Source organism: Cynocephalus volans, chromosome 3 (assembly GCF_027409185.1).
Source record: "Cynocephalus volans isolate mCynVol1 chromosome 3, mCynVol1.pri, whole genome shotgun sequence".
NCBI lineage: Eukaryota > Metazoa > Chordata > Mammalia > Dermoptera > Cynocephalidae > Cynocephalus > Cynocephalus volans.
In genome coordinates, this window is record NC_084462.1 from 34595577 (window position 1) to 34618266 (window position 22690).

General features: G+C 39.4%; 1 protein-coding gene across 5 annotated transcripts in view; it reads left to right on the forward strand.

Moving 5' to 3' along the window:
- Positions 1-22690, forward strand: part of TUBGCP5 (tubulin gamma complex component 5) — a 45025-nt gene that overhangs the window by 16628 nt on the left and 5707 nt on the right. The window contains exons 7-21 of one of the 5 annotated variants that reach the window (XR_010022888.1): positions 973-1090; positions 1601-1690; positions 2387-2480; positions 2976-3222; positions 4659-4861; positions 6010-6125; positions 7772-8040; positions 8905-9103; positions 9767-9955; positions 10799-10981; positions 12570-12654; positions 12757-12877; positions 13342-13452; positions 15054-15179; positions 15774-15857. Coding sequence is in view for 4 of the 5 variants with exons in the window: in XM_063089073.1 (XP_062945143.1) it covers positions 973-1090; positions 1601-1690; positions 2387-2480; positions 2976-3222; positions 4659-4861; positions 6010-6125; positions 7772-8040; positions 8905-9103; positions 9767-9955; positions 10799-10981; positions 12570-12654; positions 12757-12877; positions 13342-13520; positions 15054-15179; positions 15774-15862 (2308 nt within the window). In the remaining variant the exon portion in view is untranslated. Of the gene's footprint in view, positions 1-972; positions 1091-1600; positions 1691-2386; positions 2481-2975; positions 3223-4658; positions 4862-6009; positions 6126-7771; positions 8041-8904; positions 9104-9766; positions 9956-10798; positions 10982-12569; positions 12655-12756; positions 12878-13341; positions 13521-14919; positions 14952-15053; positions 15180-15773; positions 15863-22690 lie in introns of those variants that run through there. The other 4 variants (XM_063089073.1, XM_063089075.1, XM_063089074.1 and 1 more) reach the window with 4 other exon arrangements.

Here is a 22690-nt window from a genome sequence, read left to right on the forward strand (position 1 = left end):
GAGACAGAATCAATAGGATATGTATTAATTATATGAGAGGGATTTATTAGTGGAGTTAGCTCATGCAACTATGCAGAAAAGTCCCATAATAGGTCATCTGTAAACTGGATGCCGGTAGCGTGGCTCAGTCCAAGTCCAAAGGCCTCAAAACCAGGAAAGCTGATGGTGTCCTTTGTGTAAGTCCTGGAACCCAAAAGCTGAAGAGTCTTGAGCTCTGATGTCCGTGCACAGAAGAGAAGAGTGTATCGCAGCTCCAGCAGATTGAGAGAGCACTTCACCTCTTTCCTCTGTCTTTTGTTCTCTCCGGACCCCCAGCAGATTGGATGGTTCCCACCCACACTGAGAGGGGGTCTTTCCCACCCAGGCCACTCAGACTCTCATACTAATCTCTGCTGGAAACACCCTCACGGACATACCTAAGAAGATAGCTTTACCAGGTTTCTCAGCATTTCTTCATCTAACCAAGTTGACACCTAGAATTAACCTTCACAATGTCTTTGTCTAATTTTAGCGTTGTGGTTATAGTACCCTCATAAAATGTTAGGCAGCTTTCCTTGTTTCTATTTTCTAAAACAACTTCTATAAGGTAGAGATTATTTAATTCTTGAAAGTTTAGTACCAGTCCTGAGGCTTTGGAGGTGACTGGGAAGGTATTTGGTTACCATTTCAATTTCTTGAATGGTTATTGGACTATTCAAATATTTTTATCTTTTTACTCATAGCGTCATTTTACAGTTGAGTAATTTTTTTCACTTTCTAGCCAATGACATTTCATTAAATTTTGTGTGCATCTCTCTCTATATATGGTTTTAAATAAATGCTTGTAAATATATAAATGTTATCAGGTAACTGTTAAAGAGCCATTTTCAGGTGTATATTTGAATTGAGTCATAAGTCCAGATATTGTGGCAGAGTTGACCAAGTATTTTCTTGTTAACTGTTGTGACTCAAACGTATCACATTTCCTTCCAGCAGATGAGCCAGATGGCCGAAGCTGGCTGGAGCAGCACGTGGTCCGCCCGTACTGGACTGCCGAGCCCTCGCGGCTCCCTCACAGTCTACACTTGCACTCCAATTTAGCTGCTGTCTGGTAAAAACCCAGGTTTTTCACTTAATGTAATGACAGAAGAAACTTTGATATTTAAACATTTGGCTTTGACTTGTGATTTAAATCAAGTACTTCCCTGAAATTTAAACTTGTTGTTTGAGTTTTTTTAAATAATTGTAATTGAACAGTTTTTAATTATAATCTGTGTTTTGGTTTTTTTGTTGTTGTTATTTTCAGTGTGAAGGGATTAGTATATATTAGGCCATTATTTAATTTCTGTTTTAGTGTGCTTATTACAAAAATACGCTTAACTGTTTTCCAAAGAACAACATTGCATAGTTTTAAATATGACAATTGGAATTGCTCTGAAAGTGTTTCTCTGGGAGTATTTCAAACATGTGAAAATGAATATGGGGGGAAGTTAAGGCATTTATTATGTTTATTTGCTAATTTATTACTAATTAAGGTAGCACTAACTTGCATGTTTTCTTTGAGACAAGCAATTTTACTTAGAAATCTTTCTACTGACTTTTGATGTTTGCTGTCTAATAGGGATCAACATTTGTACAGCAGTGATCCACTATATGTTCCAGATGACAGGGTGTTTGTTACTGAGACACAGGTTATTCGGGAAACCCTATGGTAAGATCTATTAGCCTAATTAATAGTCTTGAGGATGTTATTAGTGAGAAGCAGAACTATTTTTTTAAAGGAGAGTGTTCAAAAAAATAATAATAAAGGAAAGTGTCCAGGAGTTTTTCACATGCAAACTAGAAACAGGCCATTAGAGGTATGAAGTTCAGATTTGGTCATGTAGATTGTGAGATTTTGATATATTTACTTCTTTTTCATTTTAAATAATTCTGTATATGATTTAATTAGATTAGACCATCATTTTTTAAATATCTGAATTCATAGCAAGGTTTCCTGCTGCTTTTAATAGGCATAGTGTATCAATGAGCCCTGTGCCTGTACCTAGAAACCAGGAATCTAATGCAGCGTAAATTGCTGTTACTACTGAGATTCCAAGTCCGGGTATTCTCATCATAAAGTATGGTATTTGGCAATCTGACATTCTTTGAAATGGGAAGATCTCTATGGGTCATCAAGTATATGGGGGAGATGCTTTGACAGCACTGTTTTGGACTTCTCTCTAAAATGATGTTGAAATCTCTTGAATCTTAAGGTAATCAGATAAAAAGATTGATGTCTTTCTTTTTCTTATTATGTGGTGCTTTTTATCCCCTAATTCTGAATCTTTAATAAAAATGTCTTAGGCATACTATAGTGAATATTTTTCTAGACTTGAAGTGCACTCATCTTTTTATTTCATTTCAGGTTACTTTCAGGGGTAAAAAAGCTCTTTATATTTCAGTTGATAGATGGGAAGGTAACTGTGAGAAACAATATTATAGTAACTCACTTGACACATGTAAGTTATTTGTATTTATTGTTCTTTAAGAATTAAATTAAGTAATAGGATTTTTGCAAGTCATGGTAATAAAACTTTTGAACATTTTACAATATTAAAATAACTATTAAATATACTTAAGACCCAAAAAGCAAAATTAAGTTGTATAACTTTACAGTGCTTACAGAATTCTTTAATATTGTTCGTATTTTGATTTGTGTTTTTTGCTTTTCATTTGTCATTCTGTATTGGAAAAACTAATTTTTTTGGCTATAGTATATTTGCCTTATATGTTTTTTTGAAAAGTATAAGCCACAATTCTATATTTCATAGAAATTCATGCTCACGCTATTTCTTTTAAATATAAAACTAAATATTAATCATCATATTACTTTGTCTTCTACTAAACATACTGTTTAAAACAGTCAAAAAGAAATATTTTACAGTGAGGGAGAAATGAATTTGAATGTTTACAAAAAGCCAACTTTAAATAACTACGGATTGCTTCTGTTGCAGAGCTGTTTACGGTCTGTGCTGGAACAAATAGCAGCATATGGCCAGGTTGTGTTTCGACTGCAGGAGTTCATTGATGAAGTCATGGGACACAGCTCCGAAAGCATGTTACCTGGAAATGGTTTCATTCCTAAGAAGTCGACTGAAGCTCCCTTTAGAACCTACCAGGCTTTCATGTGGGCTCTATACAAATATTTCATTAGTTTCAAAGAAGAACTTACAGAGATTGAGAAGTGCATCATCAGTAATGGTATTTAAGTGTTCTTCACTTTTACTCATAAGACACTCATGTTTTGAATGCCAGTTAGGTTAATCATTGATAAAAGTTTTGAAAGCTACATGGCAAATAAGTAATTCTCATGAGTGCATTCATTTTTTTAATTATTTTAAATATATACACGCATATATGTGTGTGTGTGTATATATATATTATATATATATATATATATATATAATATATATATATGCACTTTTTTTTTTTTTTTGGTGGCTGGCCAGTATAGGATCTGAACCATTGACCTGGTAACTTTATATTTTTAAGACATTCATATCTCTAAAAATCCGAAAAGAAGGATTTAGAGTGAAAATTCTTCTTCCTGCTCCAGTTCACAGCCAGTCAGTTCCTCTGCAGAGGCAACCAGGTCCACAGTGTCTTGTGCATCCTTCCAGAAATAATTTAGACATACATACATACACATGTACCTAGTGGTCACTGGTCTCTTCGGATTGTTTTCTAAATGTAAATTTTGAGAATTATACCATACGAGCATATGAAGAATCTCCTCATTCTCTTTTACAAATTGAGTATTTCATTGTATGGCTATATCATAGCCCAGTCCTCCTTGATGGACATTTAGTTTATTTCCAATGTTTTGCTATTGCCAACACTACTGCAGTGATAACCAAAATTTATACTCTTGCTAGCAATGTATATGAATACCTCTTTTCCCACACTCTTGCCAGTGGTATGTTATCAAGCTTTTTGGTCTCCACTGACATGACAGATGGAAAGCAGTAACCCAGTGTTGTTGTTTTTTTTCCTTAACATTTAATTTCAACTACCACAAAAAATAGCGTAGAGAAGCCTTGTGTTCCCATCACACTGCTTCTCCAGTGCTGATGCCTTGCACAATTATAGTACATGATCACAACTGGGAAACTGACATTGGCACAGCATGTGGGCCAGGCTGCAGGCCCAGCATGGGTTTACCTGTGTTGCACGTGTTTGCTGTGTCTATAGTGCTGTGCCATTTTACCACACGCACAGATCCGTGTACGCACTTCCGCATCTGAGATACGGACCTGCCACGCAGGAGCTGCCCTGCTGCCCTTTGTAGTCACAGCCTCCCCCCCCACTACAGTAGTGGCCCATTGTCGGGTGTTTTTCTCACCTGGTGCAACTTTAATTTGTGTTCTTTAATTATAAGTGACGTTGAATGTCTTTCTATGTGTTTAAGAATCACTTTCTTTTCTGTGAACTATCAGTTCCTTTATACATTATTTTTCTGCGCGTTGTCTTTCTCCTTGACTTGCAGGAGTGCTTTCTTCCTTGTGATGTAAGATCAAAAGCTGCTACCCTATTTAGCCATGCCTTTCCATAGCCCAATAAGTGGCTCAGCATTTATATCATGTTTTGGATACAGATATTTTTTCTTGCTGTTCAGTTTGATTTATTGATACTTGCAGATACTACAATAACTCTTGCAGTAGTGGTGGACAAGTTGTCACCTCGATTGGCTCAGCTCAAGGTTCTGCACAAAGTGTTTAGTACTGGAGTAGCAGAAGTTCCACCTGACACTCGAAATGTCGTCCGGGCATCTCATCTGCTCAACACCCTGTACAAGGCCATTCTTGAATATGACAATGTGGGCGAAGCCTCTGAGCAAACCGTATGTGGATGGGACATCTGCCTAGTCTAAAGTTGACAGCACAGGAGTGGTGGATAGCTTGTCATAGTTCTTTGTTAAGTGATGTTTAAATCATGGTGTGTCAGACAGGTGTTCAGAGTTTTAAAACTAGCTTCCAAATTCAAGACTGCAGAAAACTGGCTCTTCAGGTCTAATTGCCAAGATCGCCAGAGGGATGAGGCAAGGATAAAGCAAGATATGAAAAATACCTCGCTGACTTACATAAATATTTACAGCGAGCCTTTCTTACATAAAAACACGAATCTGTTATGTGAAGTGTCTAAAGTAGTCACATTCATAGAAACAGTGGAACGGTAATTACCGGGGACTGAGGAATTGGGAGTTATGGTTTTGTGGGTGCAGAGTTTCAGCTTTACAACGTGAACAAGTTCTGGAGATCTGTCACAGCAGTGCGGATGTCCTTAACTCTGCTGAGCTCACACCTAAAATTGGTTAAGACGGCAAATGTTATATTTTTTACCACAGTTTTTAAAAAATACCAATCCAGCCAGGAACTATAGTGTGGAAAGCCACAGATTTGTTTGGGTGCATGCTGTAGGCGAGCCTCCTGGTTTGTTGGTGTAACTTTTTGTTTTTCTCGCCATTTTAGTGTTGCAGTTCAATACGAAAGAGGCTGGTTTCTTTCAGCTATGCAGTTTTTCTTCCTACTGGGCACTGTGGTAGAATGAAATCATTTCCTCATTTTTTTTTTTTTTGGGCAGCTGGCCAGTACAGCATTTCCTCATTCTTAATAGACATGTTGCTAGTAGTATTATTTAGATAGGGCAACCATATCCATTTGCCTGGGCTGTCCCAGGTTATGCCTCTTGTCCCTGTGTAATTTTCGGTCTCAAGAGGGTCCTGGTATGGACTATAAACAGTGTGGTCATCCCATACTTAGGTGAATTTTTTGTAATGTTTTATGGTGTATGAGTTTTTTATTGGTTTGTTTGTTTTTGGTGGCTAGCCAGTATGTATAGTGTATGTTTCTGAGTTTTTAATATGCTTTGTTTTTTTAAAAAGCATAGAAATTCAATCACATTTTAAAGGCATTTCAGAAATGTTTAAACCTTATTTTACCTAGAGATGGGGGAGCTCTGAGAGCTGACTGTGTGCATTCTCTTCCTCAGGTCTCCCTTCTGTTCTCTCTCTGGGTGGAAACAGTGCGGCCCTACCTGCAGACAGTGGATGAGTGGATCGTGCACGGGCACCTGTGGGATGGTGCCAGGGAGTTCATCATCCAGAGGTGAGGCTGGCACAGAGTGCGGGGAGGGGGCACTGGACACTAGCTTCACTCGTCTGCTCCCACATGAAAGTCGGGTGCTCGCATCAGTTTCAAATGGTGCTGAGAGCACACAGTTTGAATGACAGAGCTGTGTTGCCACCATAACTAAGTTGCATTGTGTTTTTATAGAAGACGTCAGTACCAGCCAATTAAAAATATCTTTGAGTGTTATGCTGGTTCACAGTTTTTCTTAGCAAATTATATTTTTGAATGATGGTATATTTATGGCCAGCTGGTATGTTTAAATACAAACTGCTTTCCATAAAAAAGGTGATATCAAGTGGTTTCAACTATTCCCATTATAAATTATGAAAATATTACAGAATATAATTCTAATGTATTTATTTCTCATAATTAGCTACTAATTCTTTTTACTTTATCTTAGTATAATATTTATTAAAACAGTTAAGGAAAATTTTAACCCATTATGACAATTCACCTTCAATTTATTGATTTTTTTCTAACAGAATCATATAAACTGCAATGTAGAACTATTTGTACCCTTTTAACTCAGTTTTAAGTTATACAGTCTGTTTAGATGTATGGTTTCTATTGATAGCTAACCATTGAACTCATCAGGAAGGATAACTTTAAGTCCTTAGAGTTTTGATGTTGTTGTTGTTGTTTTGGGGGCTGACCTGTACAGGGATCTGAACCCATGACCTTGGGGCTATAAGGCTGCACTCTAACCAACCTTAAAATTCTTAATGGTAACACAGTTACATACAACTCGTGTAAATGAACTGGCTTTCTTTAACTGAGTCTCCTGTCTATCATTATGTCCTGTGTCATCAATCTCAAATGAGAATTTTTGTGAAAATGGAATTTTGACTATTCTTCTAGGGTGATGAGTCACCATCATTTCACTGTTTTAAAAAATTCAGTTAATTTGTATGTGAAAAAAATGGTAGACACATCTGGAAATTACTTTCACAGGAGATGGTAAAATGGTAAACTTTTATTCTACAGCTAAAGAAAACCAAATTAATCACATTTTGTTTAATTCCAATGCAGTAAACTATTTCTACTTATTTACGTTTTACCTATACTATTCAGAGTATTTATCCACTTTGCTATGTTAAAATGAGGTCAGATTAAAAACTGCCCCATTTTGTCTTAAGATTGCTTCATTTTACTAATAACTGGTACTGCATATGCTCCTCAACTTATGATGGGGCTACATCCAGATAAAACCATTGTAAGCTGAAAATATCGTCAGTCAAAAATGCATTTAATACACTTAACCTACCCAACATCCTAGCTTAGCCTAGCCTGCCTTAAACATGCTCACAACACTTACATTAGCCTATAGTTGGGCAAAATCATCTAACACAAAGCCTGTTTTATAATCAAATTTTGAATATCCCATGTAATTTAATACTGTACTGAAAGTGAAAAACAGAATGGTTGTATGGGTACTCATCCCACTGAATGCGTATGGCTTTTGCACCATTGTAAAGACAAAAAATCATAAGTTGAGCCATTGTAAATCAGGGACAATCTGTACTATGTTTTGGAATGCCTGGAAAACATGCCAAAGCTAGAACAGGTATACTGTCGTTTTTAAGGAAGAGAAGTTAAAGTTTAAAATTCTTTTGAATCTATAGAAACAAAAATGTTCCAGTAAATCACAGAGACTTCTGGTATGCAACTTATACATTATATAGTGTATCAGAAAAAACAGAAAATGAAGAAAAAATGAGTGATAATGCTAGTGCAAGTTCCGGCAGTGACCAGGGGCCCTCCAGCAGGCAGCACACCATGGTGTCCTTCCTCAAACCAGTCCTGAAGCAGATCATAATGGCTGGCAAGTCGATGCAGCTGCTGAAGAACCTGCAATGTGCAGAGAGCACCACGCGCCAGGCGGGGGCCAGAGGTAGCCTGTCTCTTCTTCATGTGTGTCGCTTGGCATCCAGACCACTGCTCTGCATTCACTCTTGTTATCCTGAGATACCTCGTTATTTTGTAGTTTGAAAATCATAAATGCCTTTTATTTTAATGAAAGTTATCAACGTGATTGAACGAATAACTGTGCTGCTCTTGACTGAAAAAAAGATTGTTGTCTGTGTCAGCTTTTAGCACTGTGTTTGAAAAGGCAGTGATGATAAGTTCCACAGGCATCTTTACTCTTCACGTACTGGTCCTTTAAAAAATAATTCTCTGGCATTTCTTAATGCATTTTAGTGTTTAGCTTTTGAGGACCATGAACCCTGGCAGATAGGAATTTGTTGATGAGCAGTTCAGACTTGATCATAGATTTTGAGAAAAACTTGATATATAGTTTCTGGTCTTTTGATGCAATTTAAATAATATATTTAAAGTTTTTCAGCTAACTAAAAAGGCTTAAAAGATATAGATGTGACATTGCTTGGCTTATAAATCATCTCAATGTTCTTTTATATTGTTGTATCTACTTATCATGGTGTTATACTGTATAGTGGTAACTTAATTTTCAAGTGTCCTGCTAAGATGACTCTGTTCAGAAAGAAATTAGCGTGTACATTGTGATATTTAATCATGAATTTTGCAATTGTTTAACAGAAGATATAAAAATGTTTAGTTTTGCTGTACTGTAAAAGGAAAGTGAAGAAACAAGGAAAAAATACTAGGAAAATACAAGGAAAAAAATGCAAGGAAAAATACTAGGCTGTATTAAGATGAAATTACTTAATATTTCTTAATGTTACTTAATACTATTTAGCAGAACATAGTTCACCTTACATATTTCCTTATGGTTCAGATGCAGAAAGAAAAAGCTTGTACACCCTCTTTCTGGAATCTGTACAGTCACGTCTTCAACACAAAGAAGATTTCACTCCACTGGTCCTTACTGACCAACAGGCAACCAAAGAGAACTTAGTTAAGATGCAGTCCATTGCTGAAAGACACCTTGAACTGGATGATGTTCATGATCCACTGCTGGCCATCAACTTTGCAAGGTGATACGCACCTGCGAGACTTTCAGTGGTTGAAATGGCAGAATCTGTGCAATATTTAGTAATTTTATTTCTTCCAGATAGGGCTTTGTAGCCTTAAAAACAAAAACCCGTGAGTCTGTCCTTTCTAATAAATGGAATACAATAGGATATGTTCACTTATTTCACAGTATAATTTGGCCTCCTTGTTGTTTGTGGAAGTCAGCAGAGTTGGCCCTGCTGTCTTGTCTCTGTCCACGGGCCCCTGGGTGTACCTTCACTCACTCAGAAGGTGCTCCTGTAAGTCTGGGGTGTGGGCGGGTGTGGACACACATTGAGTCAGGGTCTCTGTCTGCATAAAGTGTGTCTTGGGTTTAAGATGCTTTTAGGCACTTGGCCCAATGGAATAATAAGTCATTAATGCCTACATGGTGCCATATTGCTGATAGCCAGCATTTGGTGTGTGCGGCCCTAATAGTAGGAGGACCAGCTCCAGTACCTGACCCTAAAGGTGGCAGTGACTCTGAAAGACTGATTCACTCAAGGAATATTTTGGGTAGAAAGATTTTCTCTTTCTGTAATAGTTGGTGATTTTAAGACTAGAGGTAAAATGGGATTCTGGGGTTTTGATTTAAGAGAATTCTGTTGACAGCAACTCATAAAAAGATTCATGTTTTCATCTTGAAGGTTGTATTTGGAGCAGAGTGACTTTCACGAGAAGTTTGCTGGTGGTGATGTTTGTGTGGATAGATCATCAGAATCTGTGACGTGCCAGACTTTTGAATTAACACTGAGATCTTGCCTCTACCCTCATATTGATAAACAGTATCTAGATTGCTGTGGAAATCTCATGCAAACTCTAAAAAAGGATTACAGGTAAAAAGGAGTAATTTAGTTTTGAAAGTAGTCAGTCGTTGATTGTACTATAAGAATGGTTGAAATGGTTTTAAAACCTGTATTTCAGGTTAATTTTTATTAGAGTAGGAAATAGATATATAGTCAACACAATTTTCTTTTGAGAGGATCAGTTAACTATGAATATTTTTTAAACTATGTTGTGAAATTTAATTCTTTGTTTATTTCTGAGAATGTATCACAAGAAATACAGGAAAAGCTTGTACAGAAATGCTTATTACAGAGTTTTCTATCTGGATGAAAAACATGAAATTACTTCGTAATAGATGACTGGTTCTTTAAATTATGGCATATCCATAAATGTGGCATATCCATATATGAACTTTGTAAAGTTCATTAGTTATGTTTATTAAACAGCAGAACATATAATACAATAGGAATTAGATCTTTTTTAAAATGCATAGAAAAAAAGACTGGGAAAGAAATACATCTAATATTAACAGTGGAAATTCACCATGGATGGTGGGATTTGGATTAATTCTTTTGTTACGTTTTTGTAAGTTTGTCCAATTTTCTTTGTTCTATAATGTTATCAAAAGATGCATGCTATTTTTGTTATTGAAACAGGTCTTCAAGAGATATATTTCTTTTCAGTTTTTTTGTTTGTTTGTTTTTCACAGCTGGCCAGTACAGGGATTCAAACCCTTGACCACGTGAGCTAACTGGCCAACCCAAGATGTTAGTACTTCTGATTTTAGTAAATGTAGAATGTAAAAATGGCAATGTACAAAACCTGTTACTGATCTAGAATCCTACCTTATGAACTTGAAAGATCTTTCTGTCACTTATTTTCTGTCCATTCAGGTTGGTAGAGTACTTGCAGGCCATGAGGAATTTTTTCTTAATGGAAGGTGGAGATACGATGTATGACTTCTACACGTCAATTTTTGATAAAATAAGAGAAAAGGAAACCTGGCAGAATGTGTCGTTTCTTAATGTCCAACTCCAAGAAGCAGTAGGACAGCGTTATCCTGAAGATAGTTCACGGTAAAATATGGGAGGCACCTTTTATTTAAAATAGTATAAAGCAAACCATGTGCCATAAAGTCTCCTATGACTTTTTACATGTATTATCTTATTTAATCCTCACACTAGCCCTGTGAGTTTTACTAATATTATTTTACATATTTGGAAATTGAGGCGGGGGTGTCTAAGTGACCCACCCATTCCACAAAAGATGGGACCATGCCGCCTATCAGGGTCTGATGGCACCCTCGTGTCCTGGAGTCAGTGCTTTCTCAGAGATCTCCTGACTGTCTCTATATCTCTTGGCCTCACTTCCTTCCAGCAGAAGGGACTTGACCCTCACCTGAGTGACCTCAAAACACCAGCAGCAACCTCCACTGCTCATGCTCAGGTACCACATGGGCACCTCCTGGCAGATGGCTAAGCTTTTTCTCATCAGGGAGAAAGCTTTTCACTGTGTGGCTCCATTTTCCCAGCTTTCTGTCCCACACACATGCATACACCATGTGCCTCTTCTACCACACTTCACATTTTAGGGATTTGAAAATATTTTTGGTTTCTCAAGTGCTGTCCTCTCCCTCCTCCAGTGATGTGCTCTCCTGTGGTGTGGCTGGCAGTGGTCTGCTCTATGGGTGCAGGCGCCATGACTCCTCTGTGTCAAGAGGCCCACTCTGCAAGCCTGCTCTAGGCTGGTGGTCCCTGGAGGAAGTGGAGATCTGCTTTCTATCACCTGCTTAGCACAACACCTAACAAACAAAATGTTTGATAGGTACCTACTAAACACTTGAGTGCAGATCTGACAGATGGTTAAGAGCTAAAAGAATTCTAACAAGTGCTTGTGTCATGGAATGAGTCGGTTAATTTGTAACCACACACTGCCTTTATTATAGTGAAGGTTTGGAGGTGGACTCCCCACTTCAGTCTCCCACAGTGTGCATCCAGGCATCATCTCTTAGCACTTCCGTGACTGTGGGAGAGTTACATCATTTTTCAGGAACCACTGAGAGGGCCATTTTAGATTAAATGAGAAAAGAGTATTTGAGTGCCTGCGTAGTGCCTGGCATGGACACTTCCACGTACGTGTTAATTGAGTTGTGTTCAAACCCGCCCCAGGAATGTGTAGGTCCGCAGCGCAGCGCACCTTTGCTGTGGAAGCAGCCCCTATCCCCACCTGCGCTGGGCCACCCTGCACACATGGCTCACGCCCGAGGCTGTTCTTCTTGTCCTTGCCCCTAGGGCCTGAACACAGGGCTCTGTCTTCGGAGCCTGTTGCCAGAATTTTACCAGAATTAAGCTCCCAGCCCATTATGTCATTTTATCTTTTTCCCTGTCTGTTTTTCTAATTGTTACTATTGTTAAGTACCTCTTTTATAGCTAAACCCAGTACTTAAAAACTTTGGCCTTCTTCCCCATTTCAAAAACAAATTCCTGTTCTGGAATATATGTCAGAAAATGTATATTTGGTAGAATATTTGCATTTTTTATGAAATGCAGTATCTTCTTGGAATATTATGTAAATGAATATTAAAATGCTAATTGTTTTTTTAAAAGAGCATTTTTATATGAGCATAGTACTTTCACATTCTAAAACTGAAATTTCTTTATTTAGTCTGTCTATATCTTTTGAAAATGTTGACACGGCTAAGAAGAAACTACCTGTTCATATCTTAGATGGTCTGACCCTAAGCTATAAGGTATGTGCTGATATTCTCTGTATGGACATTGTTCTCTATAAAATTAAAGCATACAAGTAATAGGTTACCTTTTATTCTAATTTTCTGGTTTTGTTTTTCTAGGTCCCATGGCCTGTGGACATTGTTATAAGTTTGGAATGTCAAAAAATTTATAATCAAGTGTTCCTTCTCTTACTGCAAATAAAGTGGGCAAAATATAGCCTGGATGTTTTACTATTTGGTGGTAAGATTTGTTTTCAGCAGATAAATTCTAATTTAAAAGAGGTTGGTGGTCTTTGATTATTTTTTATGTGTAACAAATGCCAAAATAACATGATTTATAGCACCAGTTTTACAGATGTCAAATATCTGAATGAAATATCAGGAAATTGTACAAGTAGTTGATCTGAAATGGAATAACTTGATTAAGAATTTAGCCAGAATAAATATCCTTGCTAGGTTATGCAGAAAATTTTAATGACAGGTTAGTAGGACTTTTAGATGTTCCAGGTCCATGATAACGAAAGCGATACCAGAAACTTTTCATGCTCCACCTCCGAAGGCACTCAGGTTGAATCCCTGGTGCACCTCTGTCAAGGTGCTCTTCGCAGTGCCAGTGCGTTGTCCTCAGGACTCCCACCTTGTGTTGTGGTGGGGTGGGGTGTTAGCTGGTGCTGTTTCCACCCACTTTTCTCTTTCAATCTGTAGAACTGGCTAGTGCTGCTGAAAGACTGCAACTGAAAGAAGGCCTTCCACATGAACAAGACGCAGTTGCTCAGTATGGGCCACAGAAGGAACCAGTAAGACAGTGGATCCACCGTATGTTCCTCTTAAGAGTGAAGCTCATGCATTTTGTGAACAGCTTACACAACTACATCATGACCAGGGTTTGTGTCTGTCCACCTGCCTCAGTTCTGTAACCTTAGATATACAGTTGTTCATAGAGAATCATAGGGCTGTCCAGTTAGCTCAGTTGGTTAGAGCCTGATGCTGATAACACCAAGGCTCAGGGTTTGATCCCTGTACTAGCCAGATGCCAAAAAAAAGAAAAAAAGCAAGAGAATTACTTGTAATATATTTATTTATAAATACAAAGGAGCCCACAAAATATTTATAGACTGTGAAAATGGGACATACAAAAATTTTATCATAAAATAATATGGCAGCAGGGGGAAATGTTTTCTTAAACTTACCAGAACATGTGTATCCAGAGACTGCTGTGCCTCCTGTCCAGCAGCCCCTTGGGATGGGTGTAAGCATGGTCCTCTTTTGGAGCTGTCTTCAGAACTTGTACTTAGCCCTTTAAATTCCATCAGTGGTGATAGTTGTCCCTGGGAAGTGGCTTCAATATTTAATAACAGCCAAAATCCTCAGGCTGGTATGGTGTGCATGGAGGAAGATGCAGCCAGATTATATATTTTTTTATATATAGAACAAGAAGTAACTCACTACAAAGTATATATCTTAAAACTGATTCTAGAGGAAGTTCTGAAAGAAGAGTTCAGATATTTGAACAATAACAGTATTATTAGAAGTTTGGGGTTTAAAATTGTTGTTCAGAAGTAAAACCTTCACATTTATACCCACTCTGATATATAAGTTCTAAACCCTATCTTGTTTGGATGAAGGGAGCCTTCGAAGCCTGTGTTTTGGACATGAAGTAAGTGGCAGAGGTACTCTGTGCTTCCTCTGACCGCATTTCTGCCTTTGCAGGGCTGGCCTTGAGCCCTGAATTGTTGAGGAAGTTTTTTCTCAGTTTATTTTTTGTTTTCCATTTGAAGTACATCTATGCCCCTTTTAGAGAAAGACCAATATATGAAAAGTGGAACTTGTAAGAACATATATATTTATTATAATTATTTGTATTATAAAAGTAATGCTCACATTTATAACACATTTACCTGGTAATTTCTTAAAAAAACATCAGTGCATCTTCTGTACAGTTTGATGTGCTCATCCCTTCCCTAAGAAGCCTGTTAGTGCTGCGTGCAGCATCCTTCACCGTGCAGGTGCTCTACAGAACTGGCCACACCCTCGGCTTAGGATCAGAACTCCAGGGTATCCAGTCAGTCTTTAAAGCGTGGTACTTAGGGCCGGCCCATGGCTCACTCGGGAGAGTGCGGTGCTGATAACACCAAGGCCACGGGTTCGGATCCTATATAGGGATGGCTGGTTCGCTCACTGGCTGAGTGTGGTGCTGACAACAGCAAGCTAAGGGTTAAGATCCCCTTACCAGTCATCTTTAAAAAACAAAACAAAAACGTGGTACTTTATGAAACTTTACAGGTGTGGTTATTGAAGGAGGAATTTGACAGGAGTAGAAGTAGTTGGTGAGAAGTTCTGTGTGCTTCACATAAGTCCTCAAAGAAGGACTCCTCAAAGTCTGCTGATGAAGTTTGTCATCTTTCTCTTCTTCCAAGATTCTTCACAGTACAGGGCTGGAGTTTCAGCATCAAGTCGAGGAAGCCAAGGATTTAGATCAGTTGATTAAAATTCACTATAGGTATTTGTCTACCATTCATGATCGATGTCTGCTGAGAGAAAAGGTACGTGAGATGTCACCAGCAAATGTGGCCACTAAGGTAGGGGGACATTGGGCAAGTGTGGCTGTCTATCTGCTTTGGAACTTTATTATTATTAAGCTTCTGTCCTGCAGAATATTCGTTAAGGAAAGACCAGATCAAATGAGTTTACAAATACTGACCTATTCTGGAAATTATATCTGAAAGAAACATAGAACTGTGTTGCGACTGCACTCACTCTGTACCACACTTGGATTCAGTGGAAAATATGTGTGCAATTGGGGAATAATAGTACATCCAGCTTAGTGTAAATATGAAATTCAGTAGTATTACAGCCATTGGAATTGTCCCGGTTTCACTGGTGAATTTAAATGGACATCCCAGGAAATGGTAGCTTGCTCTGTTGGTTCAGCTCTACTGCTAATACCACCTATATCCTGGGCCTGATCCCAAGTGGGCATGGTTCAGAGCTAGCACCCTTCCTTACACATAGAAGATGAGCTTTTTCTGTGCATCGATGAGCATTTTCTGTAACTCATCTAAATTAGGCGAAAGTGTTGGTGTCGGTGTCCAAACTAGTTACAGAGCCTGTGTTCTGTCCATGACTTTGGTCTCCAGGTCAGCTTTGTGAAAGAAGCCATCATGAAGGTATTGAACTTGGCTCTCATGTTTGCGGACGGTTGGCAAGCAGGCCTCGGGGCTTGGCAGTAAGTATGTAGCTTGTGAACTATCTGGGCTATCACCATTTCACCTTCCCTTGTAACTGGCTTCATTTGGGGAGCCTTTTTTGCATCTTGGCAACATATTACATACTACTGTATTTAAGAGTTAAGAACTGAATTTGTAGAGTTTCAGGCGGCGGCTGCGGCGGCTGGCGCGGAGTAGCTGAGGTGGAAAAGGTGGCCACTGGGCCTCAGGCAGCCGGGAAACTTGTGGACCTTCCTCTGGCCATCTCTTAAGGGAGGACTGCTGCTGCTGGCCGGTCGTGGGGGCTGACCGCCACTTTGCCCCCGGCAGGAGAGGCTGCCTCATTTACAGGCAACAGCTTTGAAGTGTGGAGCAGGAAAAGAACTGATTCTTAGCTGCAAAAGCGAGTCTTGAAACAGGGAACACGGCGCCAGGGCTGCTGTGGATGCAGCCAGGATCCCGGAGGCTGGGGCCGCACTGAAGGCGGCCAGCTGCCCTATTCAGGATTTGAGGTTTCAGGCCGGCATTAAAGAAGATTCCTGGGAGCGCCCGAGCGGCGCCGCGACTGAACAGCCCGAGGCGGCAGCGCCGAGAACACGGAAGGCAACAAACCAGAGACAGAGCGAGCGCCCGACCTGGCACAGCACTGTGAGTGATCCCTGGCACAGCTCTGTTCGGGGGGTGGATGCCCACGCGGCTCCCGCCTGCACCACCAGGCCACTCACTGCCCCGGTGCTGCCTCCATTTTCCCAGGTGCGGGCAGCTCCGCCCTGCTCGGCCATCACTGAGCCCATTTGCTTGGCCTGGCGCGGGGCTTTCCGGACCCTGCGGGCCGGCCTCCTCTCCCACTCCCTCCGCGGTTCTCTGGCGGGGCTGGGGGTGTGGGGCGTCCCGACCAGTGTTGGGAGGGCTAGGAAGTACGGGCGGGCCGACTGTCATTCCACCACACCCTGGACTCCGGCCCCCGTAAACTTCCTGTTACTGGGAGGCAGATACCATCTCTGCGACCACCAGTTTGGAAAAAAGCCTAACGAATTTCTGGTTGGGAATAGTGTGGTAGGAGAGTTCCCAGGTCCGCTTGAACCTGCCGGAGAGCAGGCTGCAGGCGGGCACTAGACTCGGTTTATACCGGGGGGATACAAAGGTGAACAAGACCCGAGAAAGATCTACACAGTGCTACAAAGGCACCCAGAGAGACCGGTCGTCTGTGCCTAGCAGAAACCTGGTAGACTTCCTGGGCGAGGCGGTGCTGAGCAGGGTCTTGAAGGCCCAGCTGATAGACGAGGGGTGCAGAAGACACGCCCCAGCCCAGCACAGTGTGCACAGAGGGGGGAGACGTGCAGCCAGGGAGGCGGAGACTCGACAGAAACCACATACCCGGTGGGATCGCCACTGCACGATCTAACAGCCTGGGCCAGAGCACACGGAACGGGGAGAAGTCCTGTACAGTAAGTGAAAGCTCAACAGAGATCACACACCCTGTGGTACGTGATCCACCAGCCCAGCAGAGTACAAGCTGACCAGAAAGGTGGATCCCCGGAGAAGCCCAAGACCCGAGGCAACCACACACACAAGACACTTGAGGCCAACTGAGCAGTCACGGCGGGAGCCATACCAAATTGGCAACCACAGCAACATCCTAGTTAGTCATTAGTCTCAAACCGGTGGACTGTGAAACCCCCTGCCACAATGAATAAACACCAAAAAAAAGACACCAGAAATACAAAAAATCAAGAAAGTACACCACCAAAAGTTAATAAATCTCAAACTCTAGATCCTATAGAACAAGAAGCCCTTGAAATAACTGACAAGGAATTTCGAGTGATAATTCTAAGGACACTGAATGAGATACAAGAAAACTCAGGTAGACATCATGATGAAATGAGGAAAAGTATACAGGATCTGAAAGAGGAAATATACAAGGAAATCAATGTCCTGAAAAAAAATGTAGCAGAACTTGCTGAACTGAAGAAGTTATTCAGCGAAATAAAAAACACAACGGAGAGTTTAACCAGCAGGCTTGTCGAAGTTGAAGAGAGAACCTCTGAACTTGAAGATGGGCTGTTTGAAATAACACAAGCAGACAAAAAGAAAGAAAAAAGAATCAAGGACATGGAAGAAAATCTGAGAGAGATATGAGACAACCTCAAGCGCTCAAATATCCGAGTCACGGGTATTCCAGAAGGGGAGGAAAATGGAGATTCCATTGAAAACATATTCAACAAAATAGTGGCAGAAAACTTCCCAGGTATAGGAAAAATCACAGATCTTCAGATCCAGGAAGCTCAACGATCTCCAAACGTATTCACCCAAAAAGGCCTTCTCCAAGACATGTCATAGTCAAATTGGCAAAACTCAGAGACAAAGAGAGAATCTTAAAAGCTGCAAGAGAGAAGCGTCAAATCACCTATAAGGGAGCCCCAATCAGGTTAACATCAGACTTTTCATCACAAACCCTAAAAGCTAGAAAGGAATGGGATGATATTTTCAAAATACTAAAAGACAAAGATTGCCAGCCAAGAATACTCTACCCTGCAAGGCTATCCTTCCGAAATGAGGGGCAAATAGTATATTTCTCAGACAAACAAAAACTGCGGGAGTTCACTACCACAAGACCACCCTTACAAGAAATCCTCAAGGGAGTACTGGGTTTGGTTCCTGAAAAATAACTACCACTGCCATAAAAACCCAAGAAAAATCTAAACCCGCTAGTATAATAAAAATGGCATTCATGAAGAGAAAACAAGCTAACAAAAACACTATCTACAACCTAAGGAACCAACAAACAAAGAAACCAAACAGTAAATCAGAAAGCAAGGAACAAAAGACACCTAAGACAACCAAACAACCAATAAAATGCTAGGAATAAATCAACACCTTTCAATAACAACTCTTAATGTTAAAGGCTTAAATTCCCCAATTAAAAGACACAGACTGGCTGACTGGTTCAAAAAGCAGGACCCAACTATATGCTGCCTACAAGAGACCCACCTCACCCATAAAGATTCACACAGACTAAGAGTGAAAGGATGGAAAAAGATTTACCATGCAAACAGAAAAGAAAAACGAGCTGGAGTGGCTATTCTTATATCTGACAAAATAGACTTTAAACTAAAAACCATAAAAAGAGACAATGAGGGACACTACTTAATGATAAAAGGACTGATCCATCAAGAAGACATAACAATCATAAATATGTACACACCCAATGTTGGAGCAGCCAGATTTATAAAACAAACTCTATTAGACCTAAAGAAGGAAATAGACACTAATACCATAATAGCAGGGGACCTGAACACCCCACTGTCAATATTAGACAGATCATCTAGGCAAAGAATCAGTAGAGAAACACAAGATCTAAACAAGACTCTAGACCAATTGGAATTGGCAGATATCTACAGAACATTCCACCCAACAACCTCAAAATATTCATTCTTCTCATCAGCACATGGATCATTCTCCAGGATAGATCACATATTAGGTCACAAATCAAGTCTCAATAAATTCAAAAAAATTGGAATTATCCCATGTATCTTCTCAGACCACAATGGATTAAAACTAGAAATTAATAACAAACAAAACTCTGGAAACTATACAAACACATGGAAATTAAACAGCATTCTACTTAATGACATATGGGTCCAAGAAGAAATCAAGCAGGAAATCAAAAAGTTTATTGAAACTAATGAAAACAATGATACATCATACCAAAACCTGTGGGATACTGCAAAAGCAGTATTGAGGGGAAAATTTATTGCATTAAATGCTCACTTCAGAAGAATGGAAAGATGGCAAGTGAACAACCTAACACTTCACCTTAAAGAACTAGAAAAACAAGAACAATCCAATCCTAAAGTTAGCAGACGGAAAGAAATCATTAAGATCAGAGCAGAACTGAATGAAATTGAAAACCAAAAAACAATTCAAAAGATCAACGAATCAAAAAGGTGGTTTTTTGAAAAGGTAAATAAAATTGACAAACCATTAGCATGGCTAACAAAAAAAAGAAGAGAGAAGACTCAAATAACAAAAATTAGAAATGAAAAAGGCAATATTACAACTGATTCATCTGAAATACAAGGAATCATTCGAGACTACTATAAACAACTATACGCCAACAGATTTGAAAATCTGGAGGAAATGGATAAATTTCTCGACACACACAAGGTCCCAAAACTGAACCGTGAAGACGCAGAAAATTTGAACAGACCAATAACAATAAAGGAGATTGAAACTGTTATCAGAAGGCTCCCAACAAAGAAAAGCCCAGGACCAGATGGATTCACAGCAGAATTTTACCAAACATTCAAAGAGGAATTGACACCGATTCTTTACAAACTATTCCAAAAGATTGAAACGGACGCAAATCTCCCAAACTCATTCTATGAAGCAAACATCATCCTGATACCAAAACCAGGTAAAGATATAACCAAAAAAGAAAACTACAGGCCGATATCCTTGATGAATATAGATGCAAAAATCCTCACTAAAATACTAGCAAACAGAATACAGCAACACATACGAAAAATTATTCATCACGATCAAGTGGGATTCATCCCAGGGATGCAAGGTTGGTTCAACATACGCAAATCAATAAATGTGATACACCATATTAATAAACTCAAACACAAGGACCATATGATCATCTCTATAGATGCTGAAAAAGCATTTGATAAAGTTCAGCACTCATTCATGACAAAGACCCTCTATAAGTTAGGTATAGAGGGAAAGTATCTCAACATAATTAAAGCCATATATGACAAACCCACTGCCAATATCATCCTGAATGGGGAAAAGCTGAAAGCTTTTCCTTTAAGAACAGGCACTAGACAAGGATGCCCACTCTCACCACTCCTATTCAACATAGTGTTGGAAGTACTAGCCAGAGCAATCAGAGAAGAGAAGGAAATAAAGGGCATCCAGATTGGAAAAGATGAGGTCAAACTGTCCCTGTTTGCAGATGACATGATCCTATATATCGAACAGCCTAAAACCTCTACAAAAAAACTGTTGGAATTGATCAATGATTTCAGCACAGTAGCAGGATACAAAATCAACACACAAAAATCAGTAGCATTTCTTTTCTCCAATAGTGAACATGCAGAAGGAGAAATCAAGAAAGCCTGCCCATTTACAATAGCCACCAAAAAAATAAAATACTTAGGAATTGAGTTAACCAAGGAGGTGAAAAATCTCTATAATGAGAACTACAAACCACTGCTGAGAGAAATTAGAGAGGATACAAGAAGATGGAAAGATATTCCATGCTCTTGGATTGGAAGAATCAACATAGTGAAAATGTCCATACTACCCAAAGTGATATACAAATTCAATGCAATCCCCATCAAAATTCCAAAGACATTTTTCTCAGAAATGGAAAAACCTATTCAGACATTTATATGGAACAATAAAAGACCACGAATAGCCAAAGCAATGCTCAGCAAAAAAAATAAAGCTGGAGGCATAACACTACCTGACTTTAAGCTATACTACAAAGCTATAATAACCAAAACAGTATGGTACTGGCATAAAAACAGACACACTGACCAATGGAATAGAATAGAGAATCCAGAAATCAACCCACACACTTACTGCCATCTGATCTTTGACAAAGGCACCAAGCCTATTCACTGGGGAAGGTACTGCCTCTTCAGCAAGTGGTGCTGGGATAACTGGATATCGATATGCAGGAGAATGAAACTAGATCCATACCTCTCACCGTATACTAAAATCAACTCAAAATGGATTAAGGATTTAAATATACACCCTGAGACAATAAAACTTCTTAAAGAAAACATAGGGGAAACACTTCAGGAAATAGGACTGGGCACAGACTTCATGAATACGACCCCAAAAGCACGGGCAACCAAAGGAAAAATAAACAAATGGGATTATATCAAACTAAAAAGCTTCTGCACAGCAAAAGAAACAATTAAAAGAGTTAAAAGACAACCAACAGAGTGGGAGAAAATATTTGCAAAATATACATCTGACAAAGGATTAATATCCAGAATATATAAGGAACTCAAACAACTTTACAAGAAGAAAACAAGCAACCCAATTAAAAAATGGGCAAAAGAGCTACGTAGGCATTTCTCTAAGGAAGATATCCAAATGGCCAATAGACATATGAAAAAATGCTCAACATCACTCAGCATCCGGGAAATGCAAATCAAAACGACATTGAGATACCATCTAACCCCAGTTAGGATGGCTAAAATCCAAAAGACTATGAACGATAAATGCTGGCGAGGCTGCGGAGAAAAAGGAACTCTCATACATTGTTGGTGGGACTGCAAAATGGTGCAGCCTCTATGGAAAATGGTATGGAGGTTCCTTAAACAATTGCAAATAGATCTACCATACGACCCAGCCATCCCACTGTTGGGAAGATACCCAGAGGAATGGAAATCATCAAGTCGAAGGTATACCTGTTCCCCAATGTTCATCGCAGCACTCTTTACAATAGCCAAGAGTTGGAACCAGCCCAAATGCCCATCATCAGATGAGTGGATACGGAAAATGTGGTACATCTACACAATGGAATACTACTCAGCTATAAAAACGAATGAAATACTGCCATTTGCAACAACATGGATGGACCTTGAGAGAATTATATTAAGTGAAACAAGTCAGGCACAGAAAGAGAAATACCACATGTTCTCACTTATTGGAGGGAGCTAAAAATTAATATATAAATTCACACACACACATACACACACACACACACAAACCGGGGGGGGGGGAAGAAGATATAACAACCACAATTATTTGAAGTTGATACAACAAACAAACAGAAAGGACATTGTTGGGGGGGAGGGAGAAGGGAGGGAGGTTTTGGTGATGGG